A 21,378-nucleotide genomic window follows, 5' to 3' on the forward strand; every position below is an offset into this window, starting at 1 on the left:
GGAATCAGTCTTTCCACCAACTGGATCTTTTCCCAAAAATCTTACATGATAGAAAATTTCAGACATACACAAAAGTAGAGGGAAGAATGTACTCATACCCAGCTTCAACGATTGTCAACTTGTGGCCCTTATTTCATCTGTGCCTGTTCACCCACTCCCTATACCTCTAGTGCCCAAATTGTGTTAAAGCATAACCAAACATAATATTATTTCATTCCTAAACACTTTACATTTCTAAAGTGAAAGAATCTTTTTATAAGTGTAATCATCATTAGGCCAGCAAGTGGTATGGTGGTTAAGGCGCTGGATCCCACATGGCCGACTCCACTATATGAGTCCGGAACCCAGCAGCTTGAGAATCACGTCAGGTGCGTGTGCATGCGTGTATCCCCAAAATCCTGAGAAGGGAGTGGAGGAGAGGGGATTGTGGCATGGCCATCCCCCTGAGGGGTGATTTCTCAATTTCTCTATCTCTGTCTCTTTCTAGCAAGTGCACACACCCTATGACAAATATAAAAAATAATAATAAAAGTAATCATCATACTTTTAAAAAAATTAGTGGTAAGCCATTAGAAGTATCAGATAGATAAGTTGAATTCACATTTTATCTGAATTAATTCAGGTATAAATGGCATACGCATATGTAAAGTGTATAATTTGACAGCTTTGACATACATGCACACCCAGGAAACCATGTCCACAACCAAGAAAGTGAACACTCCCAAGCGTCCTCCCACCCTTTTGTGTGCCCTGTCCCACCCTCAAAAGCGTTCAGTGTCAACCACTGTGGTTTCAGTTCACGTTTCTCTAAGGACTAATGACACCACATCCTTCTGTCTTTGGTGAGGTGCCCACTTTATTTGAGCTAATAAGTATCAGATAGGTCAAATCTTTTTTTTTTTTTTTTTTTAAGGTTTTTGCCACAGGCCATGTGCATTCACCAGAGAGAGACACAGAGAGCAGGCAAGACAGTGAGGGGAAAGTGAGAAATCACCCCTATGGGGGATGGCTATGCCGCAGTCCCCTCTCATCTGTTTTCCCCTTTGGATCTTGGGTGCGCATACACACACACCTGGCATAATTTTTAAGCCACCAGGTCCAGGACTCCAACCATGGTTGGCCATGTGGGAGTCCAGCACCCTTAACTACCAGGCCACCTGCCAGCCCCTAAATGAAATATTTTAAAGACTCTTTGATACATTTTACAAAACTGCTTTCCGAAAACATTCTGTTCTGCAATCAGGGCCCAGGAGCTTGGCTGAGAGGCATGCCTCTTAGCCCTCCCCCGGCATTGGACAGGGCTGTTGTGTTGTGTGACCTAACAGATGGATTACTTGACTTCTCCTTACCGTTCACTGTACAGTTTGTACACACCATGCAAAAAACTGATGGCAAAGGCCACGAGCCCAGAAGGTGGTGGGTGGGGAGCTGGCCCTATGATCACCTTGTCTTCTCTGCAGGCTGTGAACCCAGGCAGGTCCCTGTTCTTGCTTTATGCCCTCAAGAGCTCCCCCAGGCTGGGTCTGCTGTACCTGTACCTGTTTGACTACACAGACACCTTCTTACCCTTCATCCACACCATCTGCCCTCTGCAAGAAGACAGCTCTGGCGAAGACATCCTCACCAAGCTGCTGGTAGGTGTACAGGTGCCTTGAAAGAATTGTTCGCCATTCTTCGGTGTGGTGTGGAATTGGAGACATGGCCATAGCCTGTCCTGGAGCCTCCATTTGAATTTTGCACTGAAAGGCCTCTACAAAAGAAAATCTTAGAATTTCTAGAAGTCTATGTTATTTCCTGCATTGCCTAGCAAGAGGGATTACCTTTGCTATTTTAAATTTTTAAAAAGTAGCGTTTTTGCAATAGACAATAGCATAGTGTCTGTCCGGTTGGCCTCGGAGCAGTTGGCCACCATTCAGCTCAGTGAGAGGAGCCAGCACCACCCACCTCAGGGCCCTTCACAGGCATGGTACCCGATGCGGGCTTATGTTTCTTCAGTTCAACCCATGGATTCCTCCTTCAGAATTCTAGCGGACCCTCATCCATCGAGGGTGATTTCTCCCTGTCTAGTTGAGAAATTGAGAGCAACCCTTTGCTAATTCTCTCATCGATTCCGTCAATAAGTCACATGGATGTAGAGATTGTCAGAAATCATTCATTCATGTACTTTTTTTTTTTTTTTTTAGGTTTTTGCCATAGGGCATGTGCACTCACCAAGACACAGAGACAGAGAAAAGGAAAGTAAGAAATCACCCCTCAGGGGTGATGGCCACGCCACAACCCATATTCCTCCATATGCTCTTGGGATATGGGGTACACACATACATGCACCCTGTGTGATTCTCAAGCTACCCAGTCCAGGACTCGAACCATAGTCAGCCATGTGGGAATCCAGCACCTTAACCACTACACCACGTGTGGGCCCAAATCATTACCATACATCTTAAACATGACTGTTAAGTGCCAGCCTAACTGGCTTTATCCTGGAAGACAGTTTAGAGCCTGCTTTTTGGCCCCCCAGGCTAGCTTTTTTAACCTGCTGAAATTGAAATTAAAAAGTTCCCCCTACTACCACACCAAAAATCACTTTTGTTCAAGGTGTGCATGTGGGTATGTGTGTTCATTTAATTTCCCCATGACCTGTCATCATTCCACCACAGGTCAGGTGTTGAATTTAGAATATGATCCAAGTTACTTAGGCAGTGATAGAAGAATAAAACACTATGAGTAATTTAATTTCAACCCCCTCTTAACTCATTCTTAGCTTTTTACTTCTGGCTTTTACAGTCACATAACAAGCATCAGATAAACCTTTTTTGGTAACATTTACCTAATTCAAGAATATCTATTACAAGAAGAGTTAAGGGATGGAAATTTCATTTTAGATTGTTAGATATGTGCATATGTGTTAATAAGTACAAAACTCGCCAGGAAAATCACGTTTTGTGTAAAGTCAGTCCTCCTGATTTCTTGCATCTGTGTGTATTCTTTCTCAAGGATCTGAGAGAGCCCACGTGGAAGCAGTGGCGAGAATTCCTGGTCAAATACTCCTTCCTCCCATACCAGCTGATTGCTGAATTTGCTTGGGACTGGCTGGAGGTCCATTACTGGACATCACGGTTTCTCATCGTCAATGCCATGTTACTGTCTGTTCTGGAATTATTCTCCTTTTGGAGGATCTGGTCAAGAAGTGAACTGAAGTAAGTGTGTCCCCATTGATATGCAGGAAATGGTTGGAGCAAGAGGCACTAGGAAAGGGGTGAAAGGTACTCTTTGAAGTGTTTCTCAAACCCGCGAAGGAAAGAAATCTTTTGCCTTCGGTCTCTGGTTTGGGAAACCCTGCTCTAGCAGCGATTAGGAAAAGCACTCTGGGAGGGGGCGTTCTTGGTGCTCTCGTTAAAGTGTTTACTGAAGTATCTTATTTCTACATAATAATATGCCATATAATTCCTGGGGCCGAGTGTGTGTGTGGAGGATTTTAATGATCAAGGAGTAAGAGGTAAAAGGAAAGGGTCCTTACAGAAATAGAAATGGCAGTATGCTAGAGCATGGTGAAACGTGACAGGGAGTTGGTGGGCATGAGTTCTGCCACCTCCCGGGCCAATGAGAACTTCTCTGGATTAATGTATAAAATGAACGCATTGGACTAGACCATCTCTGAGCCAGGAGTTTTGGTTGCAAGTGACTGAAACCAGCGTGAAGTGACTTTACTAAAAAGGAAACGCCCGGGCAAAGTATAAGCATGGCAGGACGAAGAGACCCAAGCACTGCCCCCAGGACTTCCTCTCCCTCTCAGGGCTGCTCTTCCCTGTGCTGTTCAGCCTCAGGCAGCTCCTTTCGTGGGCCACTCTCCGCTGCCCTAGGCTTCGGAGCCTCTTCCAGTGGAACAGCTTAGCAACCCTGGAGGTAATAAAACCACTTCTCTCCTGTAGCACTTGGAGAAGTCTCAGGGTACACATGCCTTGGTCTGATTGGTCCAACCTGAGTCACATGCCTCTGAAACCCCTCACCCCGTGCAGGAGTGGCCAGGCTAAAGGCCTAAACTCGCCCACAACCAGGGGCTGGCTTAAGCTACACGCAGACTACCCAGTAAAGAATATGGGGGGGAAACTCCAAAGGAAAGCTCAGAGGTTGTTTCCAGAGGAGGTGGCTGCTGTCACACCAGCGGCCCTTCCTCTTGATATCCTGTGGCGAGGAGGGTCCTGGGCCTGATGAGAAGCAGCTTTATAAATAGTTCCAAGAGTCTGATAAGAATCTTCTCCATTTACTATGTTCTGATTCAGCAAACATTTCCTAATACATAGAATGTGCATACTTGTGCCCTTACCATACCCTGGCTCTCCAGGGCACTGCAGATCTTTTGGCAAAGGAGACACAGTGCACCCTGAGGGCCTACAGCCTAGCAGAGAACCTGTGTTAAAAACTACGTGTGATTGTGACACAGCAGGGAACCAGTGAGACTGGGGCTATAACAGGGAGGCCTCACCTGGTGTGAGGACCAGGCAGCAGTGTGCCAAGGTCCTCACGCTAGCTGTTCATGGGAGCTGAGGATGGTTGTTCAGACGAGGGTCTGTCTCAAGCACCAGGTCTTTGCAGCCCAGGCAGCCACAGTCCTCGCGGCTTCGGAGAAAGACCCAGGACCTGATCCCTCATGATTCTACTTCTGAGCTGTGTCTCTTCTTTTTTCAGAACTGTGCCTCAGAGGATGTGGAGCCATTTTTGGAAAGTCTCAACGCAGGGGCTTTTCGTGGCCATGTTCTGGCCCCTCATTCCTCAATTTGTTTGCAACTGCTTGTTTTACTGGGCCCTGTATTTCAACCCAATCATCAACATCGATCTCGTGGTCAAGGAAGTCCGGCGACTAGAAACCCAAGTGCTGTGACGGGCACCGCCTCTGCTCTGTGAGACTCTTCAAGTCTCCCTGACATCTGAGCTCGGAGGCTTAGCAACGGAGAGGGAGGGAGCAGCATCGTGTCTTCTCCGCCTAGGAAAACAAGGTGCTGCTATCTCTCCAAGGCTCCAGCCGGGCCCTCTCTGCCCCACCTATGACCTCGTGACAGCAGGGACTGACATCCCAGCACAGGGAGGACTGCTTGGCCAACACAGAGGCAGCCCCTCCCACCACGCTGCCTTCCTCACAGGCAGATGGAAAGTTCAGTCCATGAGGATGCAGTGTGGCTACCACGTCCGCAGTCCCCTTGCCCTGAACTCAGTGACAGAGGCTCCCAGCACCTGCGACCAGGCTTGTTATAAATCAAGTTTAGGAAAACAGATAAGGTTTTATCATAGGCCCAGACAGATACATGTAAAAAAATACACAGGAAAACCCAAAGTTCAATCGACAGGTCTGATTGAAGAGTTGCTAGGTTTCAGAGTAAAACCTCTGAAAGAATTCGGTTTGAGACTGGAATGATGGCTGGGCTTGTAGGCACTGTCTCTCTTTCGTATCATTGGAAGTCTGTACCCCTTTCTCTGAGTGGGACAGAAGACTATTCACAGAGGGTCTTCGCATCAGCTGAGCTGCCTCCAGCCTGCTTAAACTGTTATTTGGGATTTGTTTATTTGTTTTTGTTTTTAAGAAGTTAAGCTATAAGGTAAATTCCAGGATGGTCCTTTTATTCCAACAAGCATTGTATAAACTGACCTCACATTGTATATCTCTATTGTCCTGTTCTGGTGTATAAAACAGCAAATTTAACTATACCATGTGCTGTCATGTACATTCGGAAGCAGATAAACTCTGGCCTTGAAATGTGACCTCTGCAGGGTGGCCTTGCAGAGAGAAGCTTGCATCCAAAGTGGGTTTTTGTGACTTCATGAACCATCCATTAACCCTTTGTATCTTTGAGTGAAGATTTTACTCAAACTCTGCATATAAAAGTTTGAAGAAATTACTTGAAATAAAATTAAAGATTTTTATATGGATAAAATATCTCTATAAGAAAAATTGATTGTTTATAAACTGTGAGAAAAATATGCATCACCTGACATAACCCACCAGTCACCACTGAAGTCCCACAGCTGTGGGGGCATTGAGCCGAGGAGTTGCCTAAGGGAGCTAAAGTGAAGGAGAGAATGTCACCTTCCTCCTGTGTTCCCTCTCTGGCTTGACAGGCCCCAGAGCTGCCTGGCCTATCTACACCCAGGACACTACTGGCACTTGGAGCTGGGGTGCTGTGGTGTATACATTCCTGGTCTCATACCTGGGACTCATTAATATTCCCCTCATTTCTGAATGAAGAGGTGGAGGCTGGCTGGCAAAAGCCATTGAGCTGGTGCTGGCTCAATGGTAGAGCTGGGCTTGGGCCAGACTGCGGGTTGCCAGATGCCAGGCCAGTGCCCCCACCCACACCAGGAGCTTCCCATGCTATCCGCCTCTGCTCCTAAGACCTGCTCAGGGAATGAGGGCAAAGGAGGCTTGGCCTGAAGCAGACAGGCTAAGCTGGCACCCACTCCTTTATCACTGGCAGAAGTTCTCTCAGGACAGGGCCCACCAACTGCCTCTCAACTCCCTCCGGCCCTCTTATGAATCACAGCAGTCTTGGGTATAGCATAAAAGGGTCTCAGGCCAGCCTCCTGGCCTAGTGTTTAAGGAAGCCAGATCCCACGTAGCCCCCTGTGCAGTCCAAATCCCAACCCAGGAAGCTTCAAAAACATGCCAGGTACATGTATGTGTGTGTTAAAATCCCAACAGGATGGAGAAATGGAGAAGCAAGGATTACAGCATGATCATGTGCCATTGAAGTTTGCATTCTCACTCCCTCTCTCTGGGTTTCTGACGAGTTCATGTACCCTCTGACAAAGTAAAAATTTTTTCAAAAAGAGATCTCTTGGGAACCAGCAGTTAGCATAATGGCTATGTCGCTGGACTCCCACGTAGTCGACTGCAGTTCGCATCCCGAACCCAGTGGCTTAAAACTCATGCCGGGCGCGTGTGTGTGCGTGCCCAGGATCCCAAGAGGAGAATGGAGGAGAAGGGATTGTGGCGTGACCATCCCCTCTAGAGGGTGATTTCTCGCTTTCTGTCTCTATGTCTCTGTCTGTCTGGTGAGTGCACGCGCCCTATAGCGAAAACCTCTCCCAAAAAAAAGGGGCCTCTTGGGGCCGGCAAGTGGTGCGGTGGATAAGGGCGCTGGATTCCCACATGGCCAACCACACTTCGAGTCTCAGACCTGGTGGCTTGTTTTCTCACTTTCCCTCTTGCTTTCCCTCTTTCCAAAAGAGGGAAATTTGATCTTTCTGATCAAAGTTTTAAAAATAAATAAAATGAATGAATGAATAAATAAAATAAAATAAATAATTCTTTTAAAACAACAACAATAAAAAGGGGTCTCTTGAAAATATTCAGACCCTTTAATCCATTTTGGCACATAGTAAATATTTGTTTACAGTTAACTTCCAACCATCAGGAGCAGGTTAGAAGACAAAGCTGACTTTTTCATAAAGGCTGAACTTCAAAAATGGTACCAAACCAGCACAGTCATAAATGTGGCCATGGTTTTATTAAACAAACAAGCACAGGACTTTTGACCCTAATCAAGCTGGAAATCTAACAGATCCTAGCCCCAAGTTCCGGAATGGGGAGAGAAAGCAAACACAAGGGTTGCAGCTTTATCACTTGGCTTCTCTTCTCTCCTCCCAAGAACTGAATGCTATGGTTCATTTATGCAAAGGAGCTTTATTTCCTTGTGCAAAAGATCATCGCCAGGCAGGCAAGTCAGTCACACTTGGGCGAGTTCTCCTCACATAGGAACTGCAAGTAGAAGAGGAATTTTATGTTGTACTTAGCTTGGGCAAAGCAGTAGGCGAGCTCCTGGTCACATTTGCACAGGAGTTCTTCACATGTGTTCCCTGTTGGTCCTGGAAGGATTAAGGAAGCAGGTTAGTGTCCAGACCTACAGATTCGAGAATAAACACAAGTCAGGAAAGCTGGAGGCGGGACAGGTCGTAAATTGTATTTGTGTGACACTTCACAGTTCACCACATCATCCTCAGCACAACTCCGCGGCGGGTGATGTCAGCCCCATTTTATGGAAAAGGAAACAAGCTGCAGATGGAGAGTCCAAACTCTGTGCAACCTTTTGGCCTCTGTTCTGCACCGATCTTACACAATTTCATTTGGAGATCCATTTAGATAAGGTGGTGCTGGCAACTGTCGGGCCTGGGTTTGGAATGCCTGCTCATTGCCTCCTAGTTCTGTGGCCTTGCCTAACCTTTCTGAGCCTGACTCCTCCCTGAAAATGAGTGTATTCTTGGGCCAGCAGGGGTGTGGAGATTAATGTGACTGGATCCCTCGTGACCATGACCAACTGCAGGGTTCAAGTCCACTACCAGAGATTCATTAATTTGGCTTGGAAAAACTTCATAGTCTTCAAGTCATAGCTACTAACCTAGAAGATAGGATGCCTTGATGGCTATGGATATGTCACAAAATCATGTCACCCACTGCTTTTTAGTGTGGGCTTTTTTTCCCTTTTTTTGCAAGATTGTTGCTATAGGGCACATGTGCTCACTGGATAGACAGACCGCGAGAAATCACAACCTGGGGAGATGGCCATGCTGCAATCCCTTCTCCATTCTCCTCTCAGGATTTTGGGCACACATGCACATGCACCCAGTGTGTTTCAAGCCACTGGGTCCAGGATGAGAACCGTGGTCTGCCATGTGGTAGTCCAGTGCCTTAACTACTATGCCACCTGCTGGCCCCAGTGTGGGCTTTTAATTATTCACATAAATGGGTGAAGGGACACTACTAAATTCTTCCAAATTCCCTGAAAAGGCATAGTGAAGAAGCATGACCTTTGAAGTTAGCCGCCTGGGCCACGGATTTGGCAGGTCTATGCTTTTCAACAGATCATTTCATTCTTCCCAGACTCAGTTTCCCTAGAAGCAACATGGGGATAATAGTACCTACCTCTAAGGACTGCTGGGAGAGTAGGAAGAGACCAAGCCCATCAAATGTGAGCAGACAGCAAGTGCTCTGGAAGTGGAAGCTGACCTCCTTAAGCTAACAGTTAATCCTTAAAAAGCCCTCTCAAAAATGCACTAGTTCCTTGGAGAGGCAGAAAATTCAGCGGCCAGCAGGTAGCATAACGGTTAAGGCCCTGGACTTCCACATGTCTGACTGCGGGTCCAGTCTCAGACCTGGAAGCTTGCTTTCTCGCTTTCCCTCTTTCTCTCTCTCTGCCCCTCTCTCTCTGGTCAAATTAAAAAGAATAATAACAACAATAAATAATTTTTTTTTTTAAAAAAAGGAAATTTCATCAGCTTCTTCTCCAGTGGCAACACCTGGAGAGGTTGGGAGCACCAGGGGGGGACAGAGCAGTAAGTTGGGGTGTTAAGCAGCAATACCCCACACTGTTGTAGGTAGAGTTTCCCAAACTTGGTCAGGTCTGTGGAAGCCTCAAGATTACTGCTTTAAACCCCTCTCCCTTTTTATTGTAATATTAAATGGATTATTAGTTAAATGTATTAAATTATAATTTAATTATAATAAATTGTGTTGAATTATACTAAATAAATTCTATCAATGTCATAAGTAGAAAACCAAAATCTAATCCATAAATATAAGGAACTAATTTAAAAAAAAAAAGGCAGAAGCAAATGACATCAATGACACAAGCCCGTGAAGATAAGGTTCTAGTATTATTTGAGACTTAGACCAGGAGGCTTCAAACTCACACCAGGCCCATGTGTGTGCATGCCCCAAATCCCTAGAGTAGAATGAAAGAGAAGGGATTATAGCATGGCCATCACCCCCAGGGGCGATTTCTCACTTTCTGTCTCTCTGCCTAGTAAGCACACATACCCTATAGCAAAGAATAAAATAAATAAAATTTTTTAAAAATAAAGTTTTTTTTAGGGGCTGGGCCCATGGCCTAGGGTTAAGGGAGCCGCATCCCACATGGTTGACCATGGTTCAAATCCCTGTCCAGTGGCTTAAAAAATATGCCAGTGTTTGCATGCCCCAAATCCCAACAGGACAGACCATACCTCATTGGAAGAGGTACTTTCTCCTTCTCCCTCATCCTCTCCCCCTCTCTCTTTGTCTCTGGTGAAAATTTAAAAATTAAGTAAATAAGGGCTGTCAGGTGGCATGGTGGTTAGGGTGCTGGACTCTGACATGGTCGAGTCCATGGAGTTTCGAGTCCTGGACCTGGCGGCTTCCTTTCTCTCTCATCAACTTAAAAATAATAATAATAACTAAAATAAAATAAAATAATTTATTTAATGTAAGTAAAGTCTAGGTAGATGCCAATGCCTGCCAGAAGGCTCTGAGCCCCCAAATTGAGGAGCTTGGTTTAAAAAATAAAGAAAGAAAAGAAAAGAAAAGAAAAGAAAAGAAAAGAAAAGAAAAGAAAAGAAAAGAAAAGAAAAGAAAAGAAAAGAAAAGAAAGCAAGCTTAAGAGAGGTTGAGCCTCTCTAGCAGTCATACCAGGGACACTTCCTCCTTTCTTCACGAGAAAAACTAACAGAGAATTGAAAAGGCAAAGTCTTACTTAAATTTGTTTGTTAAACTCCCCATATTCTAAGAAATGTTATTGGGAGGGCAAAACACAAATGCCCCCACTCCAAAGCTTCTGTTTAAACACCCTGCAAACTGCCTCAGTTACAATCCACTAAGTGGTAACAATTAAAAAAGCCAGAATGGGAGCCAGCGTTCATTGAGCAGAGTCAGACACTGGTCAAAAGCTCCATGGGCCAGGGGAACCAGCAGTTAGCGTAATGGCTATGTCGCTGGATTCCCACGTAGTCGACCGCGGTTCGTGTCCCGGACCCGGTGGCTTAAAACTCACGCCGGGCGCGTGTGGGTGCGTGCCCAAGATCCCGAGAGGAGAATGGAGGAGAAGGGATTGCGGCGTGACCATCCCCCCTGGGGGGGATTTCTCACTTTCTGTCTCTATGTCTCTCTCTCTCTGTCTGGTGAGCGCACGCGCCCTATAGTGAAAAACCTCTCAAAAAAAGAAAAGAAAAAAAGAAAAGCTCCATGGGCCCATCCCATCCAGTCTGCTCAGGGCAGTGTCACTGGCACCCCCATTTTACAGTAGAGAAATCCTGATGAGAGTTCCAAGCCAGCTCAGCCTCACACAGTCCTCTCCTATGCCCTGAGCTTCATGGCGAGTTCATGGCAGAAAAGGAGTGGAGTGTCATGTCAACTCAGGGGTGCACTACCCTTAAATTCATGTTTAGAGCAGAAGATTGTTTAACAAAATCTTTTCTTTTTAGAGATTTTTGCTATAGGGTGCATGTGCTCACCAGAGACACAGAGACAGACAGACAGACAGAAAGCGAGAAATCACCTCCCACCCCAGGGGAAATGGCCACAACAGTCCCTTCCTCTCCATTCTCCTCTCTTGGGATCTTGGGCACACATGCACACGCACCCAGCGCGAGTTTCAAGCTGCCGGGTCCGGGACTCAAACTGTGTTAGACTACATAGGAGTCCAGCAACATAACCATTACGCTATCTGCTGGTTCCTGTTTAACAGAATCTTAATGACAAGAGAAACTGCTTATACTTAAGGAAAAATAAGACATACAAAACATGCTGCTATAGTATTTTTAGTTATGCACTCAAAAAAAAGGGATGGAGCTGTGGTGGCGAGGACTGCTAAGACGCTAGGCCCATAGCCTGGGACTACTGGGAGGCCTAGGTTGATTTCTAGTCCAGCCTAAAAGGCTGAGTGGTGGGGAAGGTTGAGGCAGCCCTGAGCAACATAGGAAGAGCCTGTTTAGAAAAGAGCTAGGTGGGGCCAGTTGGTGGCATGGTGGTTAAAGTGGCTGTATCCCACATGACCATACCAACTGTGGGGTTCAAGTCCTCGACAGGGTGGCTTAGGAAACACACGAGGCACGTGTGCATGTGTGCCTAAAATCCGGACAGGAGGGAGCAGTGGAGGAGAAGGGATTGCAGCATGACCACCCCCCCTGGGGAATGCTTTCACTTTCTCTGTCTCTCTGTCTCTTTCTGGTGAGCATACACACTCTCTGCCAAGTGGGAAAAATAAAAAAAAAAAGCTGGGTGTGACAGGGCACCAGTAGTCCCAGCTGGGAGGTGGAAGCAGGAGGATCAGGACACCGTGTTAAGTGGAACAATATAAAAAATCATGTCGTGTGATCTGTATATATGTGTGCGTGTGTTTCCACACATACACACAAATTTGGAGGAAGAGATGCCAAACTTGACTCTAGTTGATAGAGCATAACTCCTGTTTTGTTTTTAATTGTCAGAGGGCACATACCTTACCAGAGAGAAAGAGAGAGAGAGGGAGAAAGCCTCCCCCAATGGGAGTGTCTTCATGCCACAATCCTTCTCCTCCATTGCCCCATCCTGTCAGGATTTGGGGCATTCATGTACAGGCCCAGCGTGCTTTTTTCCAGCCACTAGGGCTGGGGTTCAAACTGTGATAGGCCATGTGAGATATAGCTCCCTTACTGATCAGGTCATGGAGCATAAGTGTCTACATGAACTATTTCTGCCACTTTCCCTCTCGCTGTCTGTCTGTCGCTTTCTCTCTATGGTGGGCACATATGCCCTATAGCAAATTAAAAAATAATAAAAATAAATTGGGGCTGGCAGATGGCATGGTGGATTCCCACATGGCTGACCATAGTTTGAGTCCCAGCCCTGGCAGCTTGTGTTTTCACTCTCTATCTCTCTCTGTTTCTCTCCGGTCAAAATAAAGAATAATAATAATAAATAAAATTAAAGAAATAATTCTTGGGATCAGCAGTTGCCATAATGGCTATGTTACTGGACTCCCATGTAGTCGACTCCGGTTCGAGTCCCGGACCCGGTGGCTTAAACTCACTCCAGGCACGTGTGCGTGCATGCCCAAGATCCCGAGAGAAGAATGGAGGAGAAGGGATTGCGGCCTAGCCATCTCCCTCCGGGGGGTGAGGGGGTGGTGGTTTCTAGCTTTCTGTCTCTCTGTCACTCTCTTTCTGGTGAGCAAACACGCCCTATAGCAAAAACCTCTCAAAAAAAAAGAGAATTCTTAGAAAATGAATAAATAAATAATTTTAAAAATAGCATTTTTGCAACATTTGAATTTCTCACGACAAACACATACTAGATTTGAATCAGAAAAGGATGAATGATTGGATGGATGGAAGGAGGGACAGATAGAATTGAGTGTGAAAACTGGTAATAGAAGCAGCCAGTGCAGGAGTGAGCCCTTCCCATGGGCTGTTGCATGACAGACCTCAGAACAGTGTGACATGGTGCAGGGTGGAGTGTCCTCCTGAGGAAGGAGTCACTGCAGCTTCCTGGCCAGCACCCCAGGGAGGTATACAGAGCTGGAGGCCAGCTATGAGGCCAGCTACACAAGGACAGGAGAGAGGTCAGCTCCAGCCTACAGGACAAACGCCCCAGGCAGTTCCCCTTCTCACACTCTCATCAGTCCACAGGCTGCGATTCCATCTTCCAGCCAAATGAGTCCAGAAATCACTCCTATCACAGCACTGCTGGCACCTGCTCAAGCCACATCCCCTAGGACCACTGCAACTCTTGCATAACCCTCACTCCCTCAGGTACAGGTTCCATGCAGCAGTCAGAATGGCTGGGTTAGATCAGGTGGGCAGATGGCATAAAGATGACATAATGGTTACGTCACTGGACTCCCACGTAGTCGACCACTGTTTGAGTCCCAGACTCGGCAGCTTAAAAAAACTCAGGCTGGGTGCATGCGCATGCATGCTCAAAATCCCCAGAGGAACATGGAAGAGAAAGGATTGCAGCATGACCATCCCCCCAGGGGATGATTTCTTGCTTTCTGTCTCTCTGTCTCTCCCTGTCTCTCTCTCATGTCCCTCCTATGCTCAAAACCCTCCCTAGCTCCCATCTCACTCAGGCAAAGTCTCAAGGTCATAGGCGATGTGCTCTATCATTCTTGCCCACCGCTCTCACCCTGGTGACTGGTCCAGGATACCATCGCCCGCGTGCCCTCAGACCACCCAGGCAGGAACTCTTTGCTATCTCAGGGCCTGTGCCCTGGCTGCTCTCACCACGTCTTCACAGGGCTGGCTCCTCTCCTTCCCCAGATCTCTGCCTCTGCGGCTCCTTATCAGTGACATCGTCACTCTCCTGACCACTCTCTGTAAAAGACAGCCCTGCACCCCACATGCCTTTTTTTTTTTAAATTGAGGCAATATTTCTATAACATGAAATTTATCATTTAAACCATTTGTTAATTAAACAGAGAAAAAGCACACACACCCCTGTAGGATGTGGTCACGTCACAATAATTTTTCTTCCATTTCTCCATCCCATCAGAATATAGGGCATGCACACATGTACACACACACACACACACACACACACACGCGCCTGGTGTGTTTTCAAGCTGCCAGGGCCAGAATTTTAACTACAGCAGGCCATGTGAGATCTGGCTCCCCATGCCAGCATGTGCTATGCTATAGGACCAGCCCTACCTTTTAACCATTTCAGAGTGTACTACTAATCAGTGGCACTTACTATATTCACAATACTGTACATCTATTTAGTTCCAACATACTTTTATCATCCAAAAGATACACCATGAGCAGTTATTGCCCATTCCCCGCTCCTGAGTCCCTGGTAACCTCTGGCCTACACAGACTTGCCCCTCTGGGCCCCTCAGATGAACGGAGTCATACAGCTCGTGACCTTTGTGTCTCGCTCCATTGGCTCAGCTTTGCGTGTTCACGTTCAGCCCTCTGTAGCAGGTATAGTACTCCAGTCGCTTTGTTTCCAACACAGCACAGTGCACTCGACACACCCGTGACTTTCCTGGCACTTCCTTTTAGATTACGGGGCCATGCTGCTCTGTCTTGCTTAGAAACCTAGCATGGGGGCCAAATGGTAGAGCAGCAGTAAAACACAATGCTCTGCAAGGTAATCCCACACTGGAAAGTTCCTAGTTCAAGTCTGGAGCCTTCCCTGAGAACACCAGGCCCTTGCTTGCCCATGTTTCAGGGCAGGTTGAAGGCTAGAGGTACATTGAGGCAACAGGACCCACTGGGGGCACATCTCCTTCTGTCTTTCTCTCCCTTTGCCTCTCTCATTGATGAAAGAAAGAAAGAAAGAAACTTTAAACAAACAAACAAACCTAGCATGGAGCTTGGCATAGAGTTTTAAGCACACAAGAGGATTTCAAAAAATGTGTGGAAAAGTGGAATAAAAGTATGTGTTTATTCTGGTGTAAAAAAATTTGAAATCCATGCATAGTTTTTACATAATAAACACTTTCCGTGGACTTTCGAAGACCCTTTCTATTTTCCGAGAGAATATAGAAAAGCCATACACCATTACCAATTCTCATAGCAACGCAGAATCAATGTTTTGCTATTTCTGTTGTACAAATGAGGAAAGTGAGGCTCAGAGGGATTCAGCAGCTCACCTGAGGTCACGGAGCTAGGAAGAGGGACCAGGATTCCAGCCCAAGGCCTGGGCTGAATGCCTCAATGCCTGTGCCTCTTTTGCTGTCCATTGCAAGAGAGATCCTTTCAAATCTAAGACTTGACCCACATGTCCAAGGTCTTGAGAACCCATCAGTGTCAGTTTCTGAGAAGTATAAAAACTTAAAAGCCAAAAATAGCAGGCTGGCCCATGGCCTAATGGTTAAAGCAGCCATATTCCACATGACCAAATGCACATTTGAGTTCTGGACCTGGGAGCTTGAGAGACATGCCAAACACATGTGCATGCATGCCCAACTCCTGAAAGGAGGGAGAAATGGAGGAGAAAGGACTGTGCTATGACCATGTCCCATAGGGGTTGCTTTCTCCCTGTCTCTCTCTCCCTCTGTCTCTGTCTCTTTTTGACAAGTGCAACTCTTCTCTGACAAATTAAAAAAAAAAAAAAGGAAAGGAAAAATAGCTCCCAAGGGTTAAGCTGAAAATTATGGCTTGCCAGTAAATACTATTATAGCTTTTAAATCTTTTGAATATATTTAAGTTAGGCCCATAAATGGAAAATGAGCCAAACCTATAATTAAACAGACAACTATGTTCAGAATATCTCCAAACAGAATAGGAGAATATTTTTAGCCACAAATACATAATAGATATTTTGGTTCTTTTCATTTGGTTCAGGGAGGAGGACGGTGCTATAAACAGGCACAGACTCCACCAGCAGACACACCAAAAAATATTTTATAAACATCATTTTCACATGAGTAGAAGCAAGCAAAACATGTAAGCTGAAGGGAGGAGGGAAACGTATTTGATAGATTTCTCATCCAAGCCCCACTTCACCTCCTCTCTGTCCACACCAGAAGGGTCAATTTAAGGACAAGTCATTTCTTTCCCCTGGGCCTCAGTTTCCCCAACTCTAAATGAGTGGGTTGGATGAAATGATGCTTGGGAAACTTTCAATCCTAAAAATCAATGTCATGGGGGCCAGCAGATGGCATGGCAGTTATGTTGCTGGACTCCCACATGACCGACTGTGGTTCGAGTCCCAGATTTGGTGGCTTAAAAAAATCATGCTGGGCACATGTGCATGCGTGCCCAAAATCCCAGGAGGAGATTGGAGGAGAAGGGATTGAAGCATGGCCATCTCTCGTGGGGAGTGATTTCTCACTTTCCCTCTCACTATCTCTGTCTCTCTCTTAGGCAAGCACATACAAACTAAGGCAAAAACTTCTTAAAAAAAAAAAGAGAAAAGCATGTCTCCAGATCAGCTTAGCTTTGCTCTTAATGCCAACTCCTAATTCATACTAAGGAGATATGACTACGAAGCCATGCCTATTTAAAAACATCCTCCTACCAACACTGAAAGGGCCTCTTTACCTTTACAGCAGACCAAGTCCACAGAAAAAGGGGTTTTAGTGAAGCATCAGCTAGATCCTAGATTCTCTTTAGAGGAGGTAGTGGGGTCAGGGAGAAATCCAGATGAAGATGAGAGAGAGAAGAGAGGAGAAAAGAAAGAAGAAAAACCCTATTTGTTTATCATGTTATGAAGATTTTCTCATCTCCACAGCACCCATATTTCAGATAAGAAAACTGAGGCTCAGAGAGGTCAACTCATTTGCTCAAAGTGATGGAATCGTCATCTTTCTAGGGCCAAGTGATTTTCAACAAAGGTAACAAGACTATTCAAAGCAGAAAGAATAGTCTGTTCAATAAGTGGTGATGGAACAATTAGATTACAAACAGAATGAAGAAGGAAGTTGAATACCTACCAGACACAAAAACTAGCTCAAACTGGATCAATGACCTAAATATGAGGGTTCTTCAAAGAGTTCATAGAAAATCCATATTATGAAAAAACTATGTGGGAGTTTCAAGATTTTATTCTGTACCAAAAGAAACTCGTAATTCCATTCCCATGAACTTTCTGAAGACTCCTTGTATAAGAATGCAAACAGTAAAACTTGAAGATAATTCATGAACTTGGATTTAGTAATGGATTCTTAGAACACCAAAGACAAGGGCAACAAAAAAACAAAATTGCTATTTTGGCCTTCATCAGAATTTAGAACTTTTGACATCCAGGACATCATCAAGCAAATGAAGACAAGGCCAGACCTATAGCCTGATCATTAAGGGAGACAGACCCTACATGGCCAACTGCAACTCAAATCAGCCCCAGCAGCTTGAAAAACACACTGAGTGCATGCACATATGTGTTCCAAAAGAGTGGAAAAATGGAGGAGATAGGACCATGATGTGATGTGACCACACTCCACTGGGGAGTGCTCGCTTTCTCTCTCTCTTTCTCTTGTGCCTTCTTGACAATTAAAAGGGGGGGAAAAAAGGAAAAACAAGAAGAAAAGCAACCTACAGAATGGAGAAAAATATTTTTAAATCATAGATCTAATGAAGGATCAGTATCCAGAATATACAAAGAACTTTTATAACTCAACAATAAAAAAGGCAAACAATCCAATTAAAAATAGGCAGAGGACTTAACTAGACATTTCTCCAAATAAGATATAAAAATGGCCAAAGGTACATGAAAAAAATGCTAAACATTGTTAGTCATTAGGGAAACGCAAACCAAAACCATAAGCAGATACCTCTTCACATCCACTAATAGAAATAACTACAAAATAACCGGTATTTCAAGGTTCTGGAGAAACTAGATTCCTCATACATTGCCACTGAGAATGTAAAATGGTACATCTAATATGAAAAACAATTTTACAATTCCTCAAAAAGCAAAAAATAGAATTACATCACCCAGCAATTCACTCCTATGTATATATGCCAAATAATTGAAAACAGGTACTGTAGTCAAATAAACACTTGTTCGTGAGTGTTCATAGCAGCACTCTTAACAATAGCCAAAGGTAGAAACAACCTAATAATGTATAAACAAAAGTAGTTTATCCAGACTTGAATTGGAAACGTCCCATATGAGACTGCCTCACAGAGCTTTTTCCTACCCGTTGTGCCACTGTCTGGCCCCTCTTTTCGTTTTTTCTGTTTTTAAACACAAATGGTGTTATATTAGGAAAGGCATTTTGGAGCTTATGTTTTCACAAGATGTTGATCTTTCCATGTCAATATTAAGAGACTTCAGTTTATAAACAAACTATGTATGGGTTTCAAAAAAATTTTCACCAAAATAAGCTCATACTTTAATTCCATTTTTCCATGAACTTTCTGAAGTCTCCTCCTCTATAGCTCTACTGTGTCCTTCCTCCAGGCTGCAGACTCTTCTACTGTGAGAACACACCGTGGGTCGTTCACCAGCCCCGCTCTGATGGACATTTAGACTTGTTTATACCTGGTGTCATTTCCATCTTTTTCTTTTTCATACAGACACCAACGATATGGGTTTGTCTGCGGCTGCTGCTTCCTTCGTGCTCAGCATTAGAGAGCCCAAGGAGCAGGGGAAGCAAAGATCTGCTATGCCAACAGGGGTGCAGAAGTCACTGGCTCTGCCAGGCAGCCCTGGGGACCCTGGGGTAAACGGCGCGTGCAGAGCTGGGGACTCACCACACAGGATGGTCTGATTGACACACTGCCAGGCGTAGCTGTCTATCTTGGGTCTGCAGCCAGCCTCCTCAGCCCGAGTGTAACAGCAGTCGTGGCGATGGCAGCACCTGTGGGTGGGAGATGGGCAAACCAGGGCGGTGAGGTTGGGTGAGCTCCAGGTCAGCCTCCTTAGCTGGGGCTAGGGGGAATGAAGATCGCCATGGAACCACGTCCTCTGGTTCGAAGCTCCATCCCTGAGAACTCATGTCCTAGGAAAGAATGGCCCTGGCCCCAGCATGCCCTGCACCTCTCTATCCCCGGGCCAGGCCCAAGCCTCACTCTGAATCTCTGAGATCCAGTGCACTGGCCTCCTCCTGTTCCTGGACAGAGCCCCAATCCTCCCACCTCCTCACTTTGCCCACGCTGTGCATCTGTCCGGGACAACTTCATGCCCATCTTTGTCCTCTGGGTCTTGGCCTGAGCACTAGCCCCTAAGCCAGGATGTTGGTCTCTCCCTATCTCCTTGGGCTAGGACTGTCTGTCACACCCTCGCCTAAAACCAGGAGTCCTTTCCTAGAGCAGATTTATCATTCTCTCTGTCCTCGTTGTCAAGCAGAGCTCTGTGGGGGTAGGACCATGTCTGTCCTGGCCTCTACCATGTCCCCAGAGCCTGGCCACCTAATAGGGCCTTAAGTCCTGTTATGGCCTTTTTACGACTGAACACTCCAAATGCCCCATGCCTGGCCATCATTCCCTCCTTCAGGGGTATTCTCCCACATGCCTGGCAGCCCACTATGTCAAGCAGACAGCTGAGCCAGCTCCAGCCCGGCCCTCAGGAAGCCCACAGTCTGGGGGTGTTGGGGACAGCGGAGGGAAGAGGCAGGTCACCAGGCATATGCATGGTGAGAAATGCTGGGATATGGGGGAGCAGTGGGGCCTCTGGGAGCCTAGAGGAGGCAGCAGGCCCAACAAAGCTTCAGGGAGGACTTCTTGGAGGAGGTGATGGTCAAGCAGCATCTGCAGGAGGGGCAGGAACCAGACAAGCAAAGTGGGGGAGCATACAAGGCACAGGGGCAAGTGAAGGCCTCTCGATGACAATCACAGCCTCTGAGCTAGAAAGAGTCTGGCACATCCCGCGCTGTAGCGGTATGGAGCTGGGCGAGCCTCGTCTGTAAAGTGGGGGTCATCGCCATGCCGTCTCCATGTGTGGCTGTGACGTAAATGGGAGGAAGGCCCGGGAGGAGACCAGCCCACTGTGTGCATGGAGCAGGCACTTCCACACAGCGGGGCATGGAATCAGCCAGACTGGCTGCAAACCCCGGCGCCCACACCCGCACTCGGTGTGGTCCCAGATGAGTCACTTAATCTTGTGCCTTGTTTGTCCCCCTCTGTGAAATGGGGTTGTTTTTAGGCTACAAAGGGATTCTCAGAGCAGTTCCTGGTGGATGGTAAGTCTGGCTGCTCAACGTACTTTTCAGCAGGGTAGGGGCAGCTGGCACCAAGATCTGGCCAAACTGGCCGCGCCACCCAGGAGGCCCTATGCCTGCAAGGGAGCACCACACGCTAGGATCTTCCAGGGCTGAACCCCAACTCCAGTTTTGGGTATTTCCTCACAGACTTCAATACCCCAGGTATGGGGACCATCTAGCCTGGGCCCATGTACTCACCAGTCGATGTCATCCCGGGGCTGGCCATAGCCACCCAGGCCACAAAAGCAGCCATACTTGATGTAGGCGAAGGGGCTTCGGGGGCCAACACAAGTCACAACCTTCGCCAGATCCAGGACCCCGCGCCGGCGGACATGTGACTTCCTGGAGGCTGGGGGTGAGTACAAGTCAGAGGCTGCAGGTAGGGCTTCCCTGGCCTTAGGGGAGGGCACTAGCGGGACAGGCCTGAGTTTCAACCGGCTTCCTAGCTCTGTGACTTTGGACGAATCACTGACCTCTCTATGCTTTGGTGTCCTCGCCTGTGAAACTGAAACTACAAGGCGACCTCAGCACACAGGATGGAGGGAACAAAGCACACGAAGCACACAGCACACCAGAGGCTCTGCTGTCAGTACCCTCAAGGCAGCCACGACAGGAAAACGAGCCACAGACCACAGCCTGGGGGGCCACAGCTCTGGGCCTTTGCACCGCCCCATCTTGCTGAAATGCCCTGATTCCCAGCTCCCTGCCCAAGTCAAGTCCAGGTGCAGTCAGACGGCAAGGTGTGCAACAATGTCCATCGGCTGGCCTGGGCTGGGCACTGCACATCAGAGATGGGCTCCTTGGTGGGGACCTCCCCATCCCTGCGCCTACCTCGTGACTCACCCCTCCCCTCCAGACCATCCCTTCTTATTTTCACTGCCTGGGCACAGCTTCCTCCCTGACAAGGAGGCCCCAGCCTGAGCCTATGTCTCTGGTTCCTGGTGCCACTCTGGCACACAGGCATGCCCCCTAAGTGAGCCGGGAACCTCGGCACTTGTCAGGCGGG

General features: G+C 46.8%; 2 protein-coding genes across 5 annotated transcripts in view; one reads left to right on the forward strand and one right to left on the reverse strand.

The window, feature by feature from the left end:
• Positions 1-5,700, forward strand: part of BFAR (bifunctional apoptosis regulator) — a 27,869-nt gene extending 22,169 nt beyond the window's left edge. For all 4 annotated transcript variants that reach the window (XM_014587075.2, XM_014587076.2, XM_006146550.3 and 1 more), the window contains 3 exons: positions 1,461-1,634; positions 2,995-3,197; positions 4,687-5,700. In XM_014587075.2, coding sequence (XP_014442561.1) covers positions 1,461-1,634; positions 2,995-3,197; positions 4,687-4,879 — 570 coding nt within the window. In that variant the 3' untranslated portion in view covers positions 4,880-5,700. The remainder of the gene's footprint in view (positions 1-1,460; positions 1,635-2,994; positions 3,198-4,686) is intronic.
• Positions 5,701-7,415: 1,715 nt separating this feature from the next.
• Positions 7,416-21,378, reverse strand: part of LOC114004439 (group 10 secretory phospholipase A2) — a 20,935-nt gene continuing 6,972 nt past the window's right edge. The window contains exons 2-4 of the mRNA XM_027771056.1: positions 20,571-20,721; positions 18,925-19,031; positions 7,416-7,857 (exon numbers count right to left, since the gene is read on the reverse strand). Coding sequence (XP_027626857.1) covers positions 7,715-7,857; positions 18,925-19,031; positions 20,571-20,721 — 401 coding nt within the window. The 3' untranslated portion in view covers positions 7,416-7,714. The remainder of the gene's footprint in view (positions 7,858-18,924; positions 19,032-20,570; positions 20,722-21,378) is intronic.

The sequence above is a fragment of the Tupaia chinensis genome, unplaced genomic scaffold (genome assembly GCF_000334495.1).
Source record: "Tupaia chinensis unplaced genomic scaffold, TupChi_1.0 Scaffold000182_1, whole genome shotgun sequence".
NCBI lineage: Eukaryota > Metazoa > Chordata > Mammalia > Scandentia > Tupaiidae > Tupaia > Tupaia belangeri.